General features: G+C 43.6%; 1 protein-coding gene across 3 annotated transcripts; it reads right to left on the reverse strand.

Moving 5' to 3' along the window:
• Positions 1 to 638: 638 nt before the first annotated feature.
• Positions 639 to 21,443, reverse strand: LOC147629917 (casein kinase 1-like protein HD16). Of its 3 annotated transcripts, none has more exons than XR_015267765.1 (16): positions 20,611 to 21,443; positions 19,759 to 19,884; positions 19,588 to 19,661; positions 19,365 to 19,434; positions 19,213 to 19,268; positions 19,014 to 19,085; positions 18,828 to 18,922; positions 18,531 to 18,597; positions 18,312 to 18,441; positions 5,321 to 5,539; positions 5,064 to 5,194; positions 4,366 to 4,540; positions 4,165 to 4,255; positions 2,068 to 3,868; positions 1,331 to 1,956; positions 639 to 1,248 (listed from the first exon to the last, which is right to left on the reverse strand). XR_015267765.1 is itself a non-coding variant. In XM_086811422.1 (16 exons), exons 1-16 carry the CDS (start codon positions 21,121 to 21,123, stop codon positions 1,189 to 1,191), a joined length of 2,226 nt encoding a protein of 741 aa, XP_086667548.1. In that variant the 5' UTR covers positions 21,124 to 21,443; the 3' UTR covers positions 639 to 1,188. The 3 variants fall into 3 exon arrangements, 2 of the variants coding, with proteins under 2 accessions (XP_086667548.1, XP_086667549.1); XM_086811422.1 differs by having other exon boundaries at positions 1,331 to 1,519; positions 3,711 to 3,868; XM_086811423.1 differs by lacking the exon at positions 639 to 1,248 and having other exon boundaries at positions 1,733 to 1,956; positions 3,711 to 3,868.
• Positions 21,444 to 22,927: the final 1,484 nt, after the last annotated feature.

Consider the following 22,927-nt stretch of genomic DNA (forward strand, 5'->3'; position numbering starts at 1 on the left):
TATGTGTGGGAGTGTAAGAAGAGAGAGGGAGTGTGTGCATGTGTGTGTGTGTGTGTGAGAGAGAGAGAGAGAGAGAGAGAGAGAGAGGGTGTGTATATGTGTGTGCATGTGTGAGAGAGAGAGAGAGAGAGTTTCAACATTTGAGAGTGTCTGTACGTGACAGAGAGAGGGAGAGGGCATGTGTGTGTGTGTGTGTGTGTGTGTGTGTGTGTGTGTGAGAGAGAGAGAGAGAGAGAGAGAATGGTTGTAGAGAGGGAATAGTTCTTTTCTGGAACCTTGGTCGGCCGCAGCAACGCGCGGGTGCAATACTAGTATTACTGAATTTAAATAATTCTAAGGCAACCCATGTACACAGCCCTCGAAGCACAAGAACGTCTGGGATGCATGCATAGATACCGCCAAGAATATTACCATACCATGCACCACACATCATTCCTCAACATGTAGCAAGTAAAGCAAACAAAGTATGTTGGGCGTGCAACTCCAGCAATGCAACGAGGTTCTGAATCAGGGATCCAAATAACAAGGGAAAACTGCTTGTGCCATTGCACTGATGCTTCTACTTTCTGAGAGACCCAACTATTAAAGGAAATCCACACAAACGCCTTTGATTTCAATGGAATCTAAAGCAAAACCCCTGGCCTTGAACATGATAATTTTCTTTTAGATCACCGGTTCAGAATTTTACAACAGTGCAGTTATACCTTGCTCCAGCAGAGCAGTTTGCAGGGGTGGAGCTAGTTTACAGGTGTTTGCACACCAGGATGCATGCAGCATATCTAAGTTGAACCTGATATCAATTGGAATGGATGACCCAGATGACCCACAGCGGTAGCGCAGTCATTATGTAGCTACCATTACACTGATATGACAATCTGCACCAGCCCACCTGAGAAGTACTTCCTCCCACACGGGGAAGATAAATCCATCTTTACAATGGACCTTTTGAAACTACATCAGCAGTCTAATACAACTTGGACGTCTGCATCCTTACTGTCAGCAAACACAAGTGCATCTGTGATACTTTGAAGAAAATAGTGCCATCTTACAAGGATAGCTGTTGCATACCACCAACACCTTTTGAAGTTGAGGGAAAAACATCAGCATATGCCCCGCTTCATCTCCATGTAGCTTAACATAGAAAAGAACTGTAAGAGAAGCAACCAAGCCAGCTTAGTTTGGAGGACCCTATGACACTGTTCGTCCATAGCTTACAGAAGCTATATACAAATTCTTGGACCACTTTTCCTGCAAAATAAAAGTATAATGAATGTCAGTGGCGTTATCAAAACCTTAATAAAATGGTTACAGAAAGTTTCCAAGTTATTACCTTAACATGGGTGCTGGGAAAGGCTGATGTGCGAAGCGTTTCCTGAGTTTCATCGATTGGTTTCTTTTTGGGCACACTTAAAATAAAAGCTGCCTGATCCCATGTTGCGGCTGTCGCAGTGATGCGATAACCGTTATCCCACCTGCGATGAATACCTTCACTTGGATACAAAAAGTCCAGTTCGATAACCTACACAGTGAGTTATGGAAGTGTATTAAAACTGAGCATGACCAGAAAGAAAATGCCAAAGCCTTGACAGGCATGATCTTTCGAAAATTACGAACTCACCATGAACCCTTTCTAATCAAATAAATTTACCCACATTTGTAGCACTTGTTGATGTGATGTGACAACAGTGCAAATGCAATGTTATTAAAATAATTTCCATAAGATGCCTCAAGTCTGTATATCGGAGGCCCCTGATATTAGTATATTTTAAAAAAGAAAGGGAGAAAAGCAAGATAGCACGGTAAAAAAAGAGGACAGCGCATCTATACAAGAGCCTTGAAGGCTGTGTAGTATTAAAACGGAAAAGAAAAAGAAAGCCAGCACATTCCCTTGCCAGATACCAGATGTAGTATGGCCTGCATAGCTGTGTGCGCACATCTGTACAGCATCTGCACAAGCTGTACACTGCTGTATGAACTTATGCAGGTGAGTTTGAGGATGCAAAAACATGCATGTTGCTGTACAGACAGAATGTTAAGAGTAGCAAAGCTGATGGTGCACATCCTTACATATGCTAACCAGACTGTCCAGACAAACTGCAACCTGATGCATCTGGTTGCTGATTTCAAACATGGGCGAGCTTATTGTACGCGTCACCAACCAAAAACCTTGAGATAACCCTTGTTGTAAAAGACCAAAAAGAGCCATGTTAACCGGGTACATGTTGAAAGCAAGTGTCTACTCTCCTTCGCGCCATGAGTGTGTTGACCATATTGAAGAGCACTGCTTGTAACCCCTATTCATGCAGGGTTTTGTTTTCCTACCTATGATTGAAAGAATACTATAGCCAAACTAGTACATCAAGGTTAACTCGAAACCCGAGACTGGTCCTTCATAGCTATAGCTAAGATGTGGAGTCTTTGCAAGGAGGGATCTAAAATTGCTAGATCAAGAAGGAATGTTAGGAAACTAATCTTGTAATCCTGCATAGATAAAGAGTAAGTGTAGCTCTGTTGAGAACTCAAAGGTTTAAATTGCCTTTAAGTTCAAAACTTATTTCTGAGAATTTGGAGAATGCAAGTTAAAAGTAGATCTTCAATGATGACGCAGAATTGATGAGGCCATGTGCCACATGGATTGGTTGAGAGAATCATGGGTTGATTGAGAGTTTTGTAAATCTAGATGCTTCTTTTTGAAGCTATACGTTATGTACTCCTTTGCTCATTTTGAGTGAAAATTTTCATGAAATAGATTGATGTGACTAGTAAAGCAATTTGTTCTTTATATTTTGTGTTAAATGGCAACTAGTGTTTATTATTACTCTCCTTAAGGCTTAACAAACCACGAATTTCATGCTTTTGCTTTGATCCTCCCTAGCCAGGTGAATTTCTAAGTCTGTACAGAAATTCCCTTCAGGTGCACGGAGCTGTGCCTGCTAGTGATTGTGTACAAACATGGGACAGAGGTGTACCAGGGCTGCATGGCTCGCCCCATCTTCAGTCCCTACTGTGCACATACATATATTACTCACACAAGTAAACAAGCGTGCATGCATTCTCTTTGCATCATGTTTGTTTTTCACTAAATAAATCCCAAGTGCCAAAGCCTGTTATGACCAAAATGCTGTTATTTATCATCAAAACCTTTCAGAGACACTTTTCCTGCTGGTAGGACGGCCTTACAGGCTGAGACAGCAAACAAATTATGGAAATTATGAAGAAGAGGCCCCTATGCATTAAACAAATATTTGGTGATAGGGATTCACAGACAGCAAGCCACTTTCAGAAAACTCCTTAACAGAAAGGAGTTTTCTTCAGCCTATGATCTCCACACGAATGGGCATAACAGGTCAAGTTTCCATGTACAAAAAATCCTCATGCTAAGTTTCTATCAATTGGCTGCATGTGAGAAGCAGTTCAAGATCTAACAAAAAATTTAAGATGTGACTTTGTTTGAGAAATACCATAAGGTTTATGCACCTACTAAACATCAACCTGGAAGTTATCTCCCTCACAAAACAAATTCTACAAGTGTGGACACCTACTATGCCATCTAGACCAACTACAAGAGGAAGATTAATGGCTAGTAGCAGGCTAGACCGTAAGAGGGAGATCAATGGCTGGTCATAACTCCCTTGCATGTACTAGCTTCAAAAACAACAGAAATATGTCAAGCCACAAGATACAGCACAGCATTTAGCACTTTAACTTACTTGGTCTGAGAATCCAGCATTGCGAGACATCACAACACCCCAGCGACTCCCTGCTGTTGCCATGGAAGTCACATAGAAACCTTCTCTCCACTTCTTATTGATCCACTTGAATGGAAATGAGTCACTCACTTTGTAAGACTGCTGAGTGTACTGGGTACCTAAAGGTCCCAAACACCAAAAACGGAATGCAATATACATACTCAATCTTTGCCCAAGAAAACAGATAGTACATCAAGTTTTTATATAAGTTCATAACAAGAAGGTATGCTAGCATGCATGTGCACGTGCACTTGTGCTTTGCATGCAGACGTGAGTGCATGTGTCCATGTACATTTGCAGGTGCAGGCATGAATGTGGGTATGGACTGAGGCCTGTGCCTGGGCCTACTCAAGGGCATGGGTGTTTCTTAACTTTCCAAAGCCTCAATTAACTCAAAAGTGCTTCCCAAACTTACCCTTTGACATTACTACCAGAGAGCTTCCATTGTTGGCTCCAGCTATGGCACTAATATAAAAATTCTTTTCCCACTGCTCCATTATCCACTCCTAAAGCACAAAGATACGAGGACAAATAACCATATTAACAAAAAAAAAATCAATGGTTTACTGAAAAAGGCAGGTGTAAAATAAGCTTCTTCACACCACAAACAGTTGACCTTGTGAAGAAAGAACTGTGAAAGCTCATAGACTTGAGAGTTGAAACCCGTTCCTGCATCCATAATGAGCGCCCAGAGGTTCGCACAGGATGCCACACTGCTAATGTACAAGCCATCTTCATTCCCTTTGTCAATATGCTGAGCAAGCCTATTGTCTGCCACATTGTAATGATACCTGACATTCACATTATGGAAGACTTTAAAATCCAAAGTCCCAAAAATTGCATTCATAGTAATCTTGTAAATGCATGAAACCAAAACTAGGCTCATCAAAGGAAATACATGAGGGTGGAGACCCTGGGAATCAGGAGCCAGATCGGACCTAGTTCTGGCTTAAGCCTAACACCAGGAAGGTGTATGGGACACCAGGGCTTGTATAAGGCCTCGAGCTCAGCCGTGCTCCCAAGGAGAGCTAAGGCTGGGTGGCAAACCAGCCAGCCCCTCCAGGAAGGTCCATTGAGTTAATACATATTGGAGTTAGCAAGTTAAATCTGGTTAACAGATCATGATGCCTTATGTGTATGTTACCCATGGGTCAGAATTGATTGTGAGCTAGTCAGCAGCTGTAAGGTCTTTTAATGAAGGTACAAACTCGTAGAAAAAGCACGCTTTGACATTCTTCATAGAAGAATAAAAGATATAGGACTTCCCACCCATCAATCATGGCTAAAGCGCTTGCATCCAGGCCAAAACCATACCTCTGTTTCATAGGTCGCCGGGCATTGTAAACCGAGATCCATTGAGTTGCAGGCATGCCAAGCCGGATCTTTTTCTTAGGCTGCTCATCTTCAGCATCTTCCATAGTCAATCTTCCACGTTTTTGACCAGCCTGAAAACCACACACTTGTCAAAATACCACACTGAATCATCATTGCTTTACTGTTTGGACCATGTGCACTCCTATTACAAGGAAAAATAAAGAGCAGTCGAGTACTCAAAAACCCTATGCACGTGCCTTCTGAGCACCATCGGTGTTTATTGGCCTGATCTCAGGATTAGGTTCAATGATTCCATCAAAAAGAGAGATGAGATTCGCATAGTTTGGTTCTTCATCAAACTTCATGTTCACCACAGTCTCAAGGAAGTTCTTGAAGGGCACCGGACAAAAACAGCAGAGCATGTCAGGAGAGGTAGCCATTTTCTTCAGGCACACAAGAAATCCTTTGTTGTCACCCTGCCATACAGCAACGAGAACATGTCAAGTCTACTACAGCACGAGACACAGTAAAATTATCTATCAAATGAGCATCTCTGAACGTGCATGTAAACCTGATTTCTGAGCATTGAAGTTACCGATCTACCCCGAAGCTTCCACATGTTACAGTTACTTCAAGTGTAAAGATTCACCAGAAAAAGAAGAAAAAACCCCCCCAAAAAAAATCTCGCTCGTGTGGTTGGTTTCCAGACTCCGGTGGACCACCCCTTTCGGTGTGTCTCCTGTCCCTTGAAGGATGGTTGGTTTTCAACCTCCGGAAGTCTCCCACACACAGTGGATGGTCAGATTGCTCTCTGGAAAGGAAGTGCGTTTTCCTACTATAGTGAGCTACGACGACGAGAGAGAACAAGAACCTTGAGACCAAAGTGCACCCCATCTAGGGCATCAGGCATGAGTGTACCTGTCATGTGCACAGTGTGTATCTACCGTGTGCTACACACACACAAGACTAGCTTCAAGGTTTGGGAAAGCTTGGAGCTAGGCAGGCTGATTGGCGAGCGGAGTTAGGGATAGACTAACGGGCGGGCGCCCAAGTATGGACGGGCGGGCACCCAAGTATGGACGGGCGATGACCGGCCAAGAGCCTATAAACGGGTGGCCAAGGTTAGTCATTAGTCATATAGAGTCTCGCGTGACTTTGTGAGAGCTCTATGGTCAGGAGACTGGATCTAGTGCAAACGTGCACCTGCTTCATGCAGCCGAGGCAGACAGCAGTCTCGAGGACCGCAAGGGTAGCTTCATGGCAGTATGGGACGTCTCAAGGTAGAGATTGGTCGGTGCGTCCATCTAGTTAGCTCAGCTCGTGGCTCGGTGGGGACAGCCAAGTCTTGTGGGCTTGCCCACGGTTGTCGTGGTTGGGAGGCGAGTCATTCCTGCACCCCCTTCTTGTTTGTTTGTTTGTTGCAGGTTTTGAGTCATGTACCAGGAGCGTTCTACAAGGAGATCCTATGGGGATTTGATAGTGGTATCAGAGCATGCCTCGTGAACAAGCAAGTTGGTAGGTAGAGAAGATGAGGTCGAAGAAAAGGTATGAGTTCAAGAAGCTTGCTGTTTTTTCTATGCATACTGCTGTTTTTCGGATTAGTATGTTGTTTTTTCATCGAAGAAACCCGTGATGAGGGTGTAGGTGGTTTAGCAAGGTTGATTTGTTAGCAAGAAGAAGGCTGGATGCGTTTTTGCAGTCGTATGAACTGTTGAGAGAGAGAGAGAGAGAAAACAAAAAAGCATGGCTTTTTGTTGAAGAGAAAGAGAGAGAGAGAGAGTTCACCGACTATGGTATGTGCAGTCGGGTGCTGTTGGCCGGGGCTTGCACACATGCTGTGGGTGCAGGCGAATAGGCTGGCATCACCTGTGCGCGCGCAGGCAGGCAGGCAGCCATGCGCAGGCGGCAACGCCTATGCGCAGGCGGCCACACCTTTTCGCAGGCAGCAAGGCACATGCGCAGGCGGCGGTGACTTTAGGCCCACGTCGGAAACGTGTGGCGCCGAATTCACGTGGGCGCAAGGGGGAAAAAAAAAAGCATAAAAGCATACCAACGCCGAATTGAGCTTTTGTTTTTTTTTTTTTAGAAAACATATGCTTGCTTTCGTTTTTTTTTTATGAATTAAAGATTATTAAAGAGTTTTTTTTTTTCCGGGAGAGAGATCCTACTAATAGTTAACATTACAACTCGCTCAACGTCCCAGCCACGCTGGTGTCGTGAGCTACAAGACCATCTACGCGGCCCTCTGAAGAGGGCGACGAGCACGCTCGACCACAGAGAGCGGAGGGGCTACACTGGAGTCCTCCTGGGAAAGGCGGCCAGAACACGATCGACGCCGAAAGGGAAGCTTATGGAGAGCGCGGATGAGAGGTGCCGCCGAGGGGTCCAAGCAGGGTTTGAACCCAAGACCTTTCGGTCCTAGGCAAACACTTTACCACTTGGACTATCACCTCTTTGGCAAAGTTTAAAGAGTTTAAAGTCCCACTTAAGAGTTTAAAGTCCCACTTAATGCTTAAGGATGTTTTTTTTTAAGAAAACAGAATATGAATATGAATATATATATATGTATGTATGTATGTATATATTAAAAAAACACAAAATCAAAAGCTCAAGATTGCTTTTGGGGAAGCTATATAAATCCCTTAAGCGGGCTTCTTGCTACACCTCTCAAGTTCTCAAGCTCTCAAGCTCTCAAGTTCTCTAGCACTTTTCTTGTGCAAGGTCGAATTTTCTCTCCCCTAGCCCTCTTCAAGATGTCGACCCAAGAATCCGAGTTGGAGCCTCTTATCAAACGCGAAGGCCCGCCGGCTACGGAAGACACCGATGCCGATCTTTTCAACGATTATGTATCAAAATCAGATTTCCAAGAGTTTAAAGTTGCTCTCGAAACTTCTTCTTCGGAACGTCAAGCACAAATCGCCGCGCAGATGCAGGCTTTGCAGAACTCCATCTCTCTTTTGACCACTACCCTATCTACTCTTTCGGGTATGGATACCTTGGCCTCTGCTTTAGGCCCCAACATTACTCCGGGACAGTTCGGGGGCGAGCAAAAGCAGCGTACCAAGGAGATAGTGGACACTTGGCTACATAAGTGGCAAGTCCATTTTCAATTCCATCCATATGATGATGGGAAAAAGATCCATTTAGCAACAGGTTTCCTCTCACGCAAAGCTTTGCTTTGGTGGAAGGAACTCAACCCTAAGCCAACGACTTGGGCACAATTCAAAGATGTCTTCAAGAAAGAATTCCTCAAGAAAGAGGACGATTATGGTGTTGTTGCCCGGTTTAAGCTTTGCCTCGCAGCACCTCACTTATGAGATCTAGCTCCAGAAATTTAGGGACTTGCAAATGAAAGCTATAAAGATGGATCCCACAACTCTTTTGGGGTTCTTTGTAGCCGGTTTACCCGACTCATACCGTTTACAGGTTAAAAATAGCAAATGCAAAACTTTGGACGAGACCATTCATTCAACTCGTATCTATGATGATACAATGGTCTCTTCCAAGTCTAAACCCGTTACCAAGCAAGGGAACAAGCACAAAAGAAAGTTCTCCGCACCAATGGCTAACTCGACTGAAGGGAAGTCTTCGGACCAACCTTCGAAGAATTCAAGTTCGACAAACGTAGGACCCAAGCCAAAGGCAGCTAACCACCAGCGAAGAAGAAACGTCTCCTTAAAGCTTTGAAGCTTAAGAAGGAGGGACGTTTCATCGACGAAGAAAAAGGACACATGCGTAACAAGTGCCCAAAGCAAAAGGGTGCTGTCATGTGCATCAGCAATGCCATGGACCTTCTCAGGGCTAGATCCAGAAGAGGCAAACAGATAAAGATTATGAAACCAGTAGAACCAGACAGAGCCAGGGATTGGAGCACAAGTGGCCAGTTTGGATGTGGAGAAGAACCAGGGTACAGTCGGCTGAGTATAGGAGCTGCTGGGGCTGTACCAGAAAGCAGGTCGGCTGACGTCAGCAATGCCAGGAAGGTGTGGCAGCAGCCAGCGCATCAAAGACCAAAAGCACATCCAGTCGGCTGGATTAAAGGGGTATTAATGAACATGTAACTGGCCGACCAGCAGTCGGCCAGTTCATCATTTATTCCAAGGCCTATAAAAGGGCCCCCTTGCTCATAGCATTGATCATTCCACCCACTAGGGGTGTGAGTCAATAGGAGGTCCCATAGGGGACAGAATTTAGGGTTAGGAACCTTTTTATGAAGGCAGCCCATGGCTGCAAAGATCTGTACCTTTTTTGTACATAGTATATACTGAAATTCCAGCACTTCTCACTCTCTCTCTCTACTCTCTCTCTACCTGCGTTTTTGCATCATGGTGCGTTTTTGCATCAGAAGGTCTTCAAGAGTGTTTAGGGCTGAAAGAAGACTACCCAGAGCTTCCGCGCGTTACATTGGTATCAGAGCATCAGGCTCAGCAAAGCTAAACACTGATTCAGTCCCATATGATGGTGTACAGGTCCAAGGTACAGGAAAGTACACGGATTCGAAGCCCAAGGCAGGAACACAGATCGGGAAGAACTCCCAGGAGGTTTGTTGGTGGTGTTCCACAGTGCCAGATGGGGATGGCAGTTCCGTGAGCCAGATGGGTTCTAAGGGAACGGTCCCAAGGGAGGTTGATCCTCCAAGGGTGATGTGAGAGTGCCAGACTCAGTTCCAGGAACGAAGACCAAGACGGTGTTCAGAGTCAGGGCAGGAATGGATTGTGGACTAGAGGAAGACCAGATGCATAGATCTTCATCAGAGACAGAGTGGTTTGGAGAACAGAACGGATTTTCAGAGAAAAAAGGTTTGCCAGGGATGGATGATGACAGAGGGACTTCGGAACAGGATTGGGATGATGACAGTCATCCAAGAGCAGGTTGGATTCCCGTCATCAAGTTTAGCAGAGGGGGATGTCATGTGCATCAGCAATGCCATGGACCTTCTCAGGGCTAGATCCAGAAGAGGCAAACAGATAAAGATTATGAAACCAGTAGAACCAGACAGAGCCAGGGATTGGAGCACAAGTGGCCAGTTTGGATGTGGAGAAGAACCAGGGTACAGTCGGCTGAGTATAGGAGCTGCTGGCTGTACCAGAAAGCAGGTCGGCTGACGTCAGCAATGCCAGGAGGGTGTGGCAACAGCCGGCGCATCAAAGACCAAAAGCACATCCAGTCGGCTGGATTAAAGGGGTATTAATGAACATGTAACTGGCCGACCAGCAGTCGGCCAGTTCATCATTTATTCCAAGGCCTATAAAAGGGCCCCCTTGCTCATAGCATTGATCATTCCACCCACTAGGGGTGTGAGTCAATAGGAGGTCCCATAGGGGACAGAATTTAGGGTTAGGAACCTTTTTATGAAGGCAGCCCATGGCTGCAAAGATCTGTACCTTTTTTGTACATAGTATATACTGAAATTCCAGCACTTCTCACTCTCTCTCTCTACTCTCTCTCTACCTGCGTTTTTGCATCATGGTGCGTTTTTGCATCAGAAGGTCTTCAAGAGTGTTTAGGGCTGAAAGAAGACTACCCAGAGCTTCCGCGCGTTACAGGTGCAAAGACCAACGCAAGACCCAAGCCAAAGGCAGCTAACCAATTGTCTTTGACAGGTACGTCAGTTACTGTACTTTCTCGCCCTAGTACATATTCTGATTGTTTGTTCAACTCTAAAGTTTTTGGCTTGCATGATCTTCTCCGAGTTTATGGAGAAGTAAATGGCCATAGAATCCACATTCTAGACCCTGGCAGCTCACACAACTTTGTTAACTATAAACTTATGCAGAAATTGGATCTTGTTACAACACCCAGCGATCATACCTATGAGGTACGCCTACCTGCGGGTCGGCAAGTATGGGATCGAAAGATGGAAATGCTACCAATCCCGATTCAGGACTACAAAGATACTCTGGAATGCTATATTATGCACCTAGAACATGTAGACTTGTTATTAGAGATTGAGTGGTTTAAGACTCTTCAAGTCCAGATAGATTAGTCTAGTCGTATTTTTTCTTTTCAACATAGGAACACCTAGTATAGTATTTTAGGTGATTGTATACATCCCTCTCAGGGACCTCTTGTAAATAAGGTTGATTTTGGAAATATAATGGATTCTTCTTTGTATACCACTTTCCATTGTGTATTGATTCCACTTTCTTCATTTCTCATACCTTCTATGGATGTCAACTGTCAAATCCCCACGGATCCCCTCGTGATCGATCTCGGTTCGAAACTCGAATCCTGCAAACAAATTATTTGTTTGTTTGCAGGATCCCCACGGATCCCCTCGTGATCGATCTCGGTTCGAAACTCGAATCCTGCAAACAAATAAACAATTTGTTTGCAGGATTCGAGTTTCGAACCGAGATCGATCACGAGGGGATCCGTGGGGATTTGACATCAATGAATTAAGTGTATTTGAAAGCAAAGAATTACAGAAGATACTTGACTCGTTTCAAGATGTATTTCCTAAGGAACTGCCATCGGGCTTACCACCTGAAAGGGCAGTAGACCATCGTATTGACCTGATCCCTGGTGCTCATCCTGTTAGTATTCCACCTTACAGAATGAGCCAAGCTGAGGAGGATGAGTTGGCTAAACAACTCGAAGATTATTTAAGGATGGGCCAAATCCGTCCAAGTAAATTACCTTGGGGTGCACCTGTGTTGCTTAGGAGAAAGAAGGAAAACACCTGGAGAATGTGTATAGATTACAAGAGATTGAACAAGCTGACAATTAAGAACCGTTATCCTCTCCCTAGATCAGATGACCTGATTGACCAGTTAGCAAGAGCGAAATATTTCACGAAGATAGATTTGCGTACTGGCTCACCAGATACGTATTCATGAAAGGCATGTCGAAAGAACCGCCTTTCGAATTAGGTATGGCCATTACGAGTTCGTATTACCTTTTGGGTTAACCAATGCTCCAGCCACTTTCCAGCAAATGATGAACGATCTTTTTCGTGAACATTTGGAAAAATTTGTGGTTGTGTTCCTAGATGATATTTTGATATATAGTCATTACTCTTGAGGATCATGTTAGACACCTCACGATTGTCTTATCTATTTTAAGACAGAATCGACTATATGCTAAGTTAAGTAAATGTGAGTTTTTATGTCAGACATCATTTACTTGGGACACAAGATCACTAGAGATGGATTGAGCATTGACTATGTCCGAGTTCAGAAGGTTATGGACTGGCCTATATCGCGAATAATGAAACAACTTCGTTCTTTTCTCGGTTTTGTTGTTTTTCTTCGGAAATCTGTGCAGGAGTACTCTCAGCTCACACTACCGATGACCGACTTGTTGAAAGGTCATGGACGTAAGTCAAATCAACCTATCACTTGAAATAACGATTTAGATATGGCCTTCAGACTTTTGAAAGATAAAGTCAAGGAAGCACCTATCTTAGCTTTACCCGATCCTAGTCGGCCTTATGTTCTTGAAACTGATGCCACTGACTATGCCATCGGGGCTGCTTTATTTGAAGATGGTAGACCTATTGCTTTTGAAAGTAAAAAGCTAAACGACACTCAATCTTGTTGGCCAACCCTTGAGAAGGAGCTTTATGTTGTGATTCACGCTCTCAAGGTTTGGAAACATTATTTATATGGCTCCAAGTTTGTGGTAAGACTGATCATCAATCAATCAAGTATGTGTGTGATGCGGATGATTTGAGAGGAAGGAAAGCTTGTTGGGCTGAGTTAATGCAAGATTTTGATTTTGAGATTCGTTATCGAAAAGGGTCCATGAATAGTGTTGCAGATGCGCTTAGTCGAATAAGAGAGGTGAATACTTTGTCGTTCACCGAGATTTCCACCGACTTATTTCAGTCATTGAGAGGGCTTTGCAAGACTGATAGTTATTTTGGTCCATTTTGGCAGAAGATCCAAGACGGGAGCTCATTGATTAACCAAGACTTAATGACTGAACAGCCTTCCATTCAGGCTGCAGGAGGCCAGTGGATGCTTCGGAATGGTTTACTATTCCATAATGACAAAATTTGTGTACCATAGATCCCGAACATTAGGTCCAAGATTCTTAAGGAGTGTCACGACGCCCCTTCTGCTGGACACCCTTGGGTACACAGGACAATATCGTTAGTAAAACACACTTTTTATTGGCCAAAGATAAAAGAGTATGTAGAAGATTATGTTCTCAAGTGTCAAGTTTATCAAGCAAATAAAGCTGAACGCTTTAGACATGCTGGGTTGTTGCATCCTTTGCAAATCCCACGTAATAAATGGAAAAGTATTTCCATGGATTTTATTACCGGATTGCCAAGAACACATCAAGGCCATGATTCTATTTGGGTTGTGGTAGATCGCTTGACAAAAATGACTAGATTTTTACTGACCCGAAAGACTATTACAGCTATGCAATTAGCACGACAGTTTATCGAGCAATTGTTTAGACTGTACGGATTACCGCATGACATAGTCAATGATAGGGACTCTAAGTTTACGAGTGATTTTTGGAAACTTGTTTTTGAGAAGTTGGAAACAACTTTGAATTTGAGTTCCTCAGATCATTCTCAATCTGATGGCCAGACTGAAAGAGTGAATCAGATTTTGGAGGATATGCTTCGAGCATATGTATCCAAAAGACAAAGTTCATGGGAGGATTATCTTCCTATGTTAGAATTTGCATATAACAGTACTAAGCATACGAGTACAGGTTTTACTGCTTTCAGGCTTATGTATGGGTTTCAACCTAGATCACCTGTTACAATGGGTTTCCAGGACTTCAGCATGATGCAACACGTAATTTTTTGCAAGATATGCAAGAAATGTTACAAGTTGCGAAGGAATCTATTAGAAGTGTTCCAAGAAAGGCCAATCCAGTGATCGATGCTAGCCGGAAGGGACAGGTGACTTTGATTCAGACCACTAGACTCGACCTTGTTGGCACGGGACTAGATGACATGAAGTACACGTATGCAGATTCTGAGGAATTCGATACAGAGTAGAAACAGGCATTGGATGCCACAAGACCATGCCACTTTTTGATACACGATGGTTAGCTTTTCTACAAAGGCCGACTGTGTGTCATGAAGTCGTTTAGGACAACTCTTCTCCATGACGTCCATGACGTCCATCACTGGTGGTCATCGGGGCATGAATTCAACTTTGGAGAAGTTAGAACAGCAATATTATTGGCCAAAGATGAGGCAAGATGTGTATGCACATGTGCGATGAGGCAAGATGTGTATGCACATGTGCAACAATGTGACATTTGTCAAAAGGTAAAAGCTCCTCGTGGAAAGAAGATAGGATTGTTACCATAGCAGCTATAGAACGCGTTTTTTATATATTGGACGCGACAGGACGTTTTTTATAATAAAAAACGTCCAATTGATAAAAAAACGTGAAAAAAAAATCATTTTTTTTCCAAAAAAACGTTTTTTAAAAATAAAAAACGTTTTTTATTTAAAAACACGAGTTTTTTATCATTAATAAAAAACTTGCTGAATGTTTTTTTTTCTAATACATACATTAATAAAAACCTTTTTTAATGCTTTTCATGTATGTATGCATGTTAACACCTATATGTATATGTACATATATGAGTATATACACATGTGTGTGTATATATATATATATATATATATATATATATAAACCTTTTTTGATGTTTTTCATGTATGTATGCATGTTAACACCTATGTCTATATGTACATATATTTGTATATGCACATGTGTATATATACATGTGTGTGTGTGTGTGTACATATATGTATGTACACACACGCGCGCGCACATATATATATATATATATATATATATATATATATATGTGTGTGTGTGTGTGTGTGTGTGTGTGTGTGTGTGTGTGTGTATGGTATACATATATATATGTGTGTGTGTGTGTGTATGTATGTACATACACACATGTATGTATGTATGTATATGTGTGTGTGTGTGTATGTGTGTGTGTGTGTATGTATGTATGTATGTATGTATATACACGTTTTTTATTATTTAAAAAAATGGCATTTTTTATTTTGGCTTCATAAAAACGACGTATTATACACGTATTATACTTTGCCGTATTATACGTCCCGTCCCATACCTGGCTGCTATGGTTGTTACAGCCCTTAACCAATTCTGGAGGGCCTTTGATGTGCTGAAGTGTTATGTCCACAATCAACAAGGTAAGTGGGAATCATATTTGCCTTTAGTTCAAGTTGTTTTGAATGATTCCTTTTCTTCAGCAGCTATTGGCAGGACTCCATACGAAGCAGCGTTTGGAAGACCATTCTAGTCACTATTGACCAGAACCTCATCTTCAGTACTTAAAGCAAATAGATTGACAGAGTCTTACCAGGAGAATTGGAGTCAGTAAAAGACAGGTTGGCTAAAGCGCAGGAGGCCTACACTCGACAGGCCAACAAGAACCGAAGGGATATGGAGTTTTCGGATGGTGATTGGGTTTATCTTCGGATCATGAAGCAAAGATTGAAACAGGTGGGCAAGCGATGCCCAAAGTTGTCATTCAGGAGCTTCGGACCTTTTCCAATCCAAAGAAAGATTAATGAGGTTTCAATGAAGTTGAAGCTACCTCCGAGCTAGACTATGCACTGTGTTCCATGTCAGTTGGTTAAAGCCATAGCACGTCCGATTCCTTCAGAAGTGAAAGACGAAGCAGAACCAGATATCGTTGATGAACCTGTAAGTGATGGTTCCAGAACAGATCATTTTGCACCGCTTCAAGCATGGCTCAGGCACAATTCCTCACAAAGTTTTAGGACCGAGGGACCCACGAAGCAGTATGGCTTGACAAAGAGTTCTTTGACGACTATCTGGCTTTATTGACGGACTATTTGGAGGCTATGCAACTTCCGTCAAGTTAAGCAAAAGAGGATGTCACGTGCATCCCGCACTTGGATGCCACGTAGACATATCTCAACAAGAAGGTGCTGGACCTGGAGTGGAAAACTGGTTCCATGTGAGCCCAGTCCAGGACGAGTCAGCCAGGGTTCCACTCTGTGTGTCCAGGGTTCCATTCTATGTGTCCAAGGTCAGGTGTGCATTGTCCTGCATGTGGAGCAATGCCAGTCCGCACTGTGAGTCTACCTCTGGAATGATGTCAATTGCTCTGTGTGATTAGTCTGCAACCACGTGCCAGACTTCTGTGTAGAGCTTAGGTTTGCTTTTAGTGGGGGCATGTGGAAGGCTATGAGTGTGCCTACAACAGCCCTTTGGACCCTGCCCAGCCAAGCAGCCAGGCTATTAGTGCTGTCCCACAGCCATTGCGTAGGCTGGACAACATCAAGTACATGCACATGATGGCCAGGACATATAGGTGTGAAAACACTGACTTAGCAGCCAGGCTATTAGTGCTGTCCCACAGCCATTGCGTAGGCTGGACAACATCAAGTACATGCACATGATGGCCAGGACATATAGGTGTGAAAACACTGACTTATTAAACATTTATTAGCGTAAAGTGCTAGTCGTGGAGAATAAGTTGCTAGTTGATTCTAGTTGGCTGACCGATCCGAGGTGAAAGAGGGTATAAATACCAAGCCCTTCTCAACGTTTTAGTCATCTGATTATTCACCAAGTGCTGAAGCTACTCAAGGGGCCAGGACAGCCAAGGAGGAGTTAACACAAGGGTGAATTCTGAAGGTCAAGGGCAGAGGATTTTCGTCAACCAAGAAGATCAAGTTTTCAATCTTTTATTTTCTGATTTGCATCATTCTAATAGAAGCAAATACACCATCCATGGTGGGGGCCCTACAAAGGGTATTCGGGACCCAATACTTTGTCCTCTCTCTCTCTCTCTCTCTCTCTCTCTCTCTCTCTCTTTTCTGCACATCTACTTTCCATTTTGTGCGTTATTCTCGTCATGAACAATTGCTGATTTCTGAGCATTGAAGTTACCGATCTGCCCCAAAGCTTCCGTATTACAAATAGAAAGCTAAGTATTGAGAGGACACATGACACAGCAAGGTGATGGCCATGTCCTCTGATGATATCTCCTTCCTAGCCTAAAGAACCTCCTGCTAAAGAGCTTGGATTTTGTTGATGTGCTCCTTTGTAGGATTTATCATTCGCATCTACACTTCCAAGGAAACTCTCTTCATGGGTAATACCCGATTGTACACAAAGACCAAGTGCTGCCAAATCCCTCGAGCCAGCGTCATGTCTTTGATATGATTGATCACTTGGGGTGTGCAGTTGAGGAAGATGAAAGAGCGCACACGGGCATTGACACGATCCCACAACTGTGCCTCGGCCTCCCGCTCTTTCTTGACTAATAGTAAAAGTTCCTCCTCTTGCAGATCTGGCCTTGGAACTCCAACCATGAGATTCCAAATCAGACTCCATCATCACCTTCCAAATGCCATAGTTGTTCCCGTCCAGCTGTCGGTCCATCGGGAACGTCAGGAGGGTGGGAATCTTCACAGGTTTCTCCGCCATCTTGAGCAAATCTACCATCTCGGGGGTTCACATGGCCGTGTGAACGGAGGGTGGGTGGGAAAAAAAATTTGAAGGAGAGGCTGCACTTTCTTGCAAGGTGGCTGTCCAGCAGTGACGCCCGCCTTCTACCCGCTTCTCCATGTCCCATACGGCGAGAACACTCTCCAATCAGCACCAAACACAGCAGCCCCGCAAGCTCTCACCGTCTCCAAAGCTTCAAGCAACCTTGAGCTTTGATACCATGTCGGAATGTGCAGCGGAAATGAGACTGAAATCTGAGATCAGAATATGCAGAAATGCTGGAGAAGAGATGTCTGAAACTCTGATATATACACACTATATCCAGTACAAGATGGGGGGGGGGGGGGGCGCAAGGTGCCCCTATATATATGGATAAGGGCAGACTGCCCCCTATGTATATGGATAAGGGCAGCCAGGTCTGCCCTGTCTAAACAGGCCGACAGCCCCTATAGGGGCCCTACGACCAGCATGTCCTAGTCGGCTGGCCCACGACCAGGCTTGGCCAGGTCGGACAGCCTCTAGCCGGGCCCCCATGGCCAGCCGCCTCATACAGGCCGGCCAGAGAAAGAAAAAACAGCCCCCCCACCTACACACCTACAAAACTGGGATAAACATGGACAAAATCGGGGACTCCTCCCACGGGCGGGCACACCCACATCACAGGCCCTCACTCCCTACCGTATGGTATGGTACAGACAGGAGATGAATGCTAACAGTGACAATTTAGTGTTTTTTCCACCAATGTAATACACCTGCTCTAATGACCCCTTTAATGAATCAAACTGCCAATAGAAAGGACTCCCACCTGATAGCCTTGCCATGGCAAGCGACCTCGAAGTAAGAAAATTAACGTGTAGGCAAGAGACTCTAGGTCATCTCTACGACTGCCTGTTCTCCCCAGGTGTGCATGCACACTAGCATACCGTACAGTTCCCCTGCATAAAGAGCCAAGGTCAATTTAGGGGGAGAAACACACACAACACAATCGATAAAATGCACAAACACTTGCCTTTTTCCCCCTTACCTAAATACGTCCGGTCTTTGATCATACTCCACATGCTGTCCAGAATTTGCATCTCTCCATTTTGTAGCTGTGGCAAAAGTGAATTTGTGATTAGAAACAATCATACATACAATGCTCTAGAGGAAAACATAAGGCACCCAAATCAGTAAGGTTTATACACCACCCGTGCCATCAACAGGCAATATCCCTGAGGCAGCCAGAATGGGCAGCTGTTCTAAGACAGGGATGGTTCTGTATCCAGTCTAGCACAAACTAAAGACACGCATGGCCAAACTGAAAAGAAGCAAGGAAATTCACCTAAACCCAAATCGATGAGATAAAGCTTTTTCTCATCCGATGTTCCAAGTTGACCAAGCAGAAAGTTTTCGGGTTTCACATCCCCATGGACATAGCTGACAAAACAAATTATGCACAGAAAATAAGCATCCAGGCTATGCAACGCAAAGCTCCCTATCCCAGACTGTAGAGAGAGCAACGACTTACCCTCTGGCATGCAGTTTTTCAAGAATCGATATAGCTTCCACAGCTATGCATGCTACCATCTCTGTGCACATCCTACAGATTTTGCAGGAAAAAACTAGATTAATGTGCCATGACACAAAAACAAGTATGGAAAAACTACAAAGAGCATTACAACAGGGTTTTTTTTTAAGAACAAAAAGCACAAGGATGCGTTACATACGCTTGGCCAGAGTTGTTCCAAATATCCCATAAGCTAGGACCCAACATGTCCATTACCTGGATGCAAAACCATGTTCAATTCAAAAACAGTTCATGAAACAAAGATGCCAAATACGAAGACAACTAACCTTAATACAAAGAGTTCAAACATACCATGATGTAGTAATCTCCTTGGCGTCCTTTAAAATGTACACGTGGTATCCCATGGCTGCCTCCAAGCGAGCTTCAATATGTAAACAAGATATCGGTTGTGAATTTAAGATGCATCAGGATTGCCCATCAGGGTCGCAGCATCATTACTAAGAATGAGAAGCCTCTAACCTCCTACTCAGCTGTACTGGCAAAAATTGAGATGCAAAAATTGAAATGGACATACTTGTACACTTGCCACTCATAAGGGGGGCCATGGTTGCAACCCTTACTGTTTCTGTGTTCAAATTTCAAAGCAACCTGCAGCAGAAAATCAGAACAATCGACACTCATAATAGGCACACCAGAAGCCAATAGACAACCATATATGGGCACCTGCATTTCATCGCACAAGTACCTCCAACGCTTGTGGGCCTGTCCGTTCTGCACCACCGGTTACCCTGCGTCCTACATAAACCTGGCCAAATCCACCTTTACCCAATTTTTTCTCAATTTTGTACACTGGTGATCCCCCAACTTGAACCTGCCACAGGCATGTGTACTGACATGAGAAGGTTCTACTTACTTGCACACAACAATCTTAATCATAGTCAAATGCCTTATCCTAAAATACCAAAAATACTGTTCCTTAGTAGATCATCAGCAGTATCTTTGATTTCATATATGATCACACCATCAACATTCCCATGCCCAGCACAAGTTTGCACCGTTTCCCAGCTTAACAAGGAAAAGATAGCAATTTTACCCACCAAGACTACATATAATGGCATCCGTACACTGCAGGCCACACCAGCTACATTTAGATATACACAAGTATTCGCGTCTCCTGCATAAGTTACCTTGTAGGGATATGATATCCGTGCCTACAAACAGGCAGGGTGGGAGAAGTTCTACATGTGATTTCATGGAGGCAAGTCCCCCTTCACGTCTTCCTGTGGACCTCTAAGTTCGCATGGACTCAAATAGACTATCACTTCATCATGCATAGCACAGACTATATACTATGACAATCCTACTCCACACACTTCATCAATGCCCAGCCAATGTGAGATGGGTTGCAAGATATGACCCTGTAGTAGCAGGCTTCCATTACATAACCTAAAGAACCGTGTGAAGTATGCCCTTCACTTTTCCACCATGCAAGGCATGTCCTCATGTGTATGCTACGGTCAGAGTCAGCCGTGATGAAAGCTATAAAGAGCCTGCAAAGAAATTAAGAAGGGCCAACATAGGGCTTAAAAATAAGTACCCGCTCTGGAAGAGGTGCTGCGTTTCCATCATCTTCGCCTCCTGCAACCTTTTCTGCGCTTTTGCCAGCGCTTTCCTCGTCCATCTGCCCCTTCTTCGATGGCTGATCTTTCCCTGTGTTGAGTTCACCTGCAGCTCTGCAGAAATCGGTATGATTATTTTGATAATCACGCTGACGCACCTGCTTATTTCGCCCTAATGCTCTTGTCTGCGGAGAGTTAAGCCTCTTAGAGTTGCGGAGGGAGTTAAGGTTGCCTTGATTTCCTGGCAGCACGGTGTCTGCAGCCGTGGCGACTAATGCTGCCTCCTTCGCAACGGCAGCTCGTGTTCTCACAGAAGCTTTTAAGAACGGCGAGTTGTCGACAGCACCACCGCCAAGCTTTCTAGGGTTTCGAGCCTGCGCACGTCTAGGGTTTCGAGCGGGAGCAGGATCTACGGTGCCAACAGGAGGGGCTTTACTGTCTGGAGAAGGAGGCTGCTTCTGGCGCGCTCCACTGCCTCGCAGTTCTGGCATCCTTGACCCATGCACTCCTCACTGTGGGCTTCAACAAGAGGGCTTGCAGATTGAGAAGAAACATATCTTTTTCCGGCGAACAAATTCCCCGCTCGCTTCCGAAACGCAGAGATCAGATCATCGTCGTCGCCAACAGAACGGCCGTGTTATTAGAGAAGGGATGATGCAGGTGGATGGGCAAACACCATGGCCACCACTCTGCATAATCGAAGGACTGATGAAAGATTTTACATACATACATTATGCATGCATGCACAAGAAAAATCTCAACAAAATATATATCAAACTTGTGTCTCTCCTTTCAAATTTTATTTTATTTTTGGAAATAGATATATATATATATATATAAAGCCTATGTCTCCTCCAACTATTGTTGTTGTACCATAGTATTATATTTCCAACGACTCTCTTGGCTACATAGAGAGAGAGAGAGAGAGAGAGCTCACATGCTCCCAAAATCTTGCATGCTCAAAGAGCAATTGTGTGTCAAGTGAACGCTTCAAACAAAAACAAACCCTGCCAACATCTCCAGTTAAATATATTTATTACTAAAAGAGAATAACCTTCATTTTGAAGCTTAGAAATCAACTTTTTAATTCTCAAATATTTATGGGGTAATTCATTGGAATTTCCCATATTGACCACCTAAGGACTCTTGCAAAGATGAACCCCCTTGTGATATCACCTCCACCATCCATGCACCTCTACCCTCCCCCTGTAAAGACAACATCCCCTGCATGCACTCACCTTAACCATTGACCCTAGTACAACAATCCACATTTGAGTGCCTTTGAGGATCTTTGATTGTTTGAGATGCTCAATCTTCTTAGGCCATAATTGCCAACTATAGAATAGACCACATCCCACTTTATCATTGGGCCTGACTTGGTCACCTAAGTTCTCTTCATCATCTCCATCCATGAACCATGTTTTAGGTAAACCATCCATACGGTCCTGGAGGAACTTCAATTGCCTTAGCTTTGTTTCCTCAACTTCGACTGTGACTTGCTCTCACGAATCATCTTGAACCATTATCTTGATGTTGTGTGCAATTCTTCTGTCATTTTTGCTTTCATCTTAATGATGATCTTCGTTTAGCTGGAAGGACCAGACTCGATTTGTTTTCTAGGGTTGCAAGGTGGCCATGTTGTTCCCACAGGTTACGGAAACAACATGACCAAAGCGGTGAAGAAAGTGAGCTTCTTCGGCACAATGCTGCTAAATAGCCTATGATGCTTCTCTATTTCTATCTTGCTACCTAGGCTCATCATGTCTGGCTCAATCCTTTAGTGGATGGCATGCAATACAGTTATCTGAAAGGATAAGGTTTTTAAAAAGAAACATTTGACATTCTATTTTTCGTCTTTGTTAGTTAATCAGGGTGTGCACACACAGGTTATGGTGGGTGTTAACCACATTAGTTAACATTACTCCATGTGTGGCAACTTCTTCAAGTCCTATTTTTAAACCACACAATGTGCTTCAGGTAAAACGATTATGGAAAATCGCCGAGCCTACGACTTTGTGCAATGCTAGAAGATCGTCAAACACTGAGCTTACAACTTGTGTAATGCCGATGATGTTATAGGTATATATTTTATTATATTTTTTGATGAATTAATAATCGTGCAAAAATATATTTAATTTAATTTGTGCAAGATTCAACTTAATGGAATGTGCAAGTGAGCACAAGATTAATATATGTGCAACACAAAGTTATTTTATGTAACAAGGCCCAATAGTAATTATATTTGGGCAAAGGTTTTTATATGTACAAACCTTAGGGATTTTGATATGATTAAAA

The sequence above is a fragment of the Cibotium barometz genome, chromosome 17, assembly GCF_041138505.1.
Source record: "Cibotium barometz isolate CiBa-2024 chromosome 17, ASM4113850v1, whole genome shotgun sequence".
Taxonomy (NCBI): Eukaryota; Viridiplantae; Streptophyta; class Polypodiopsida; order Cyatheales; family Cibotiaceae; genus Cibotium; species Cibotium barometz.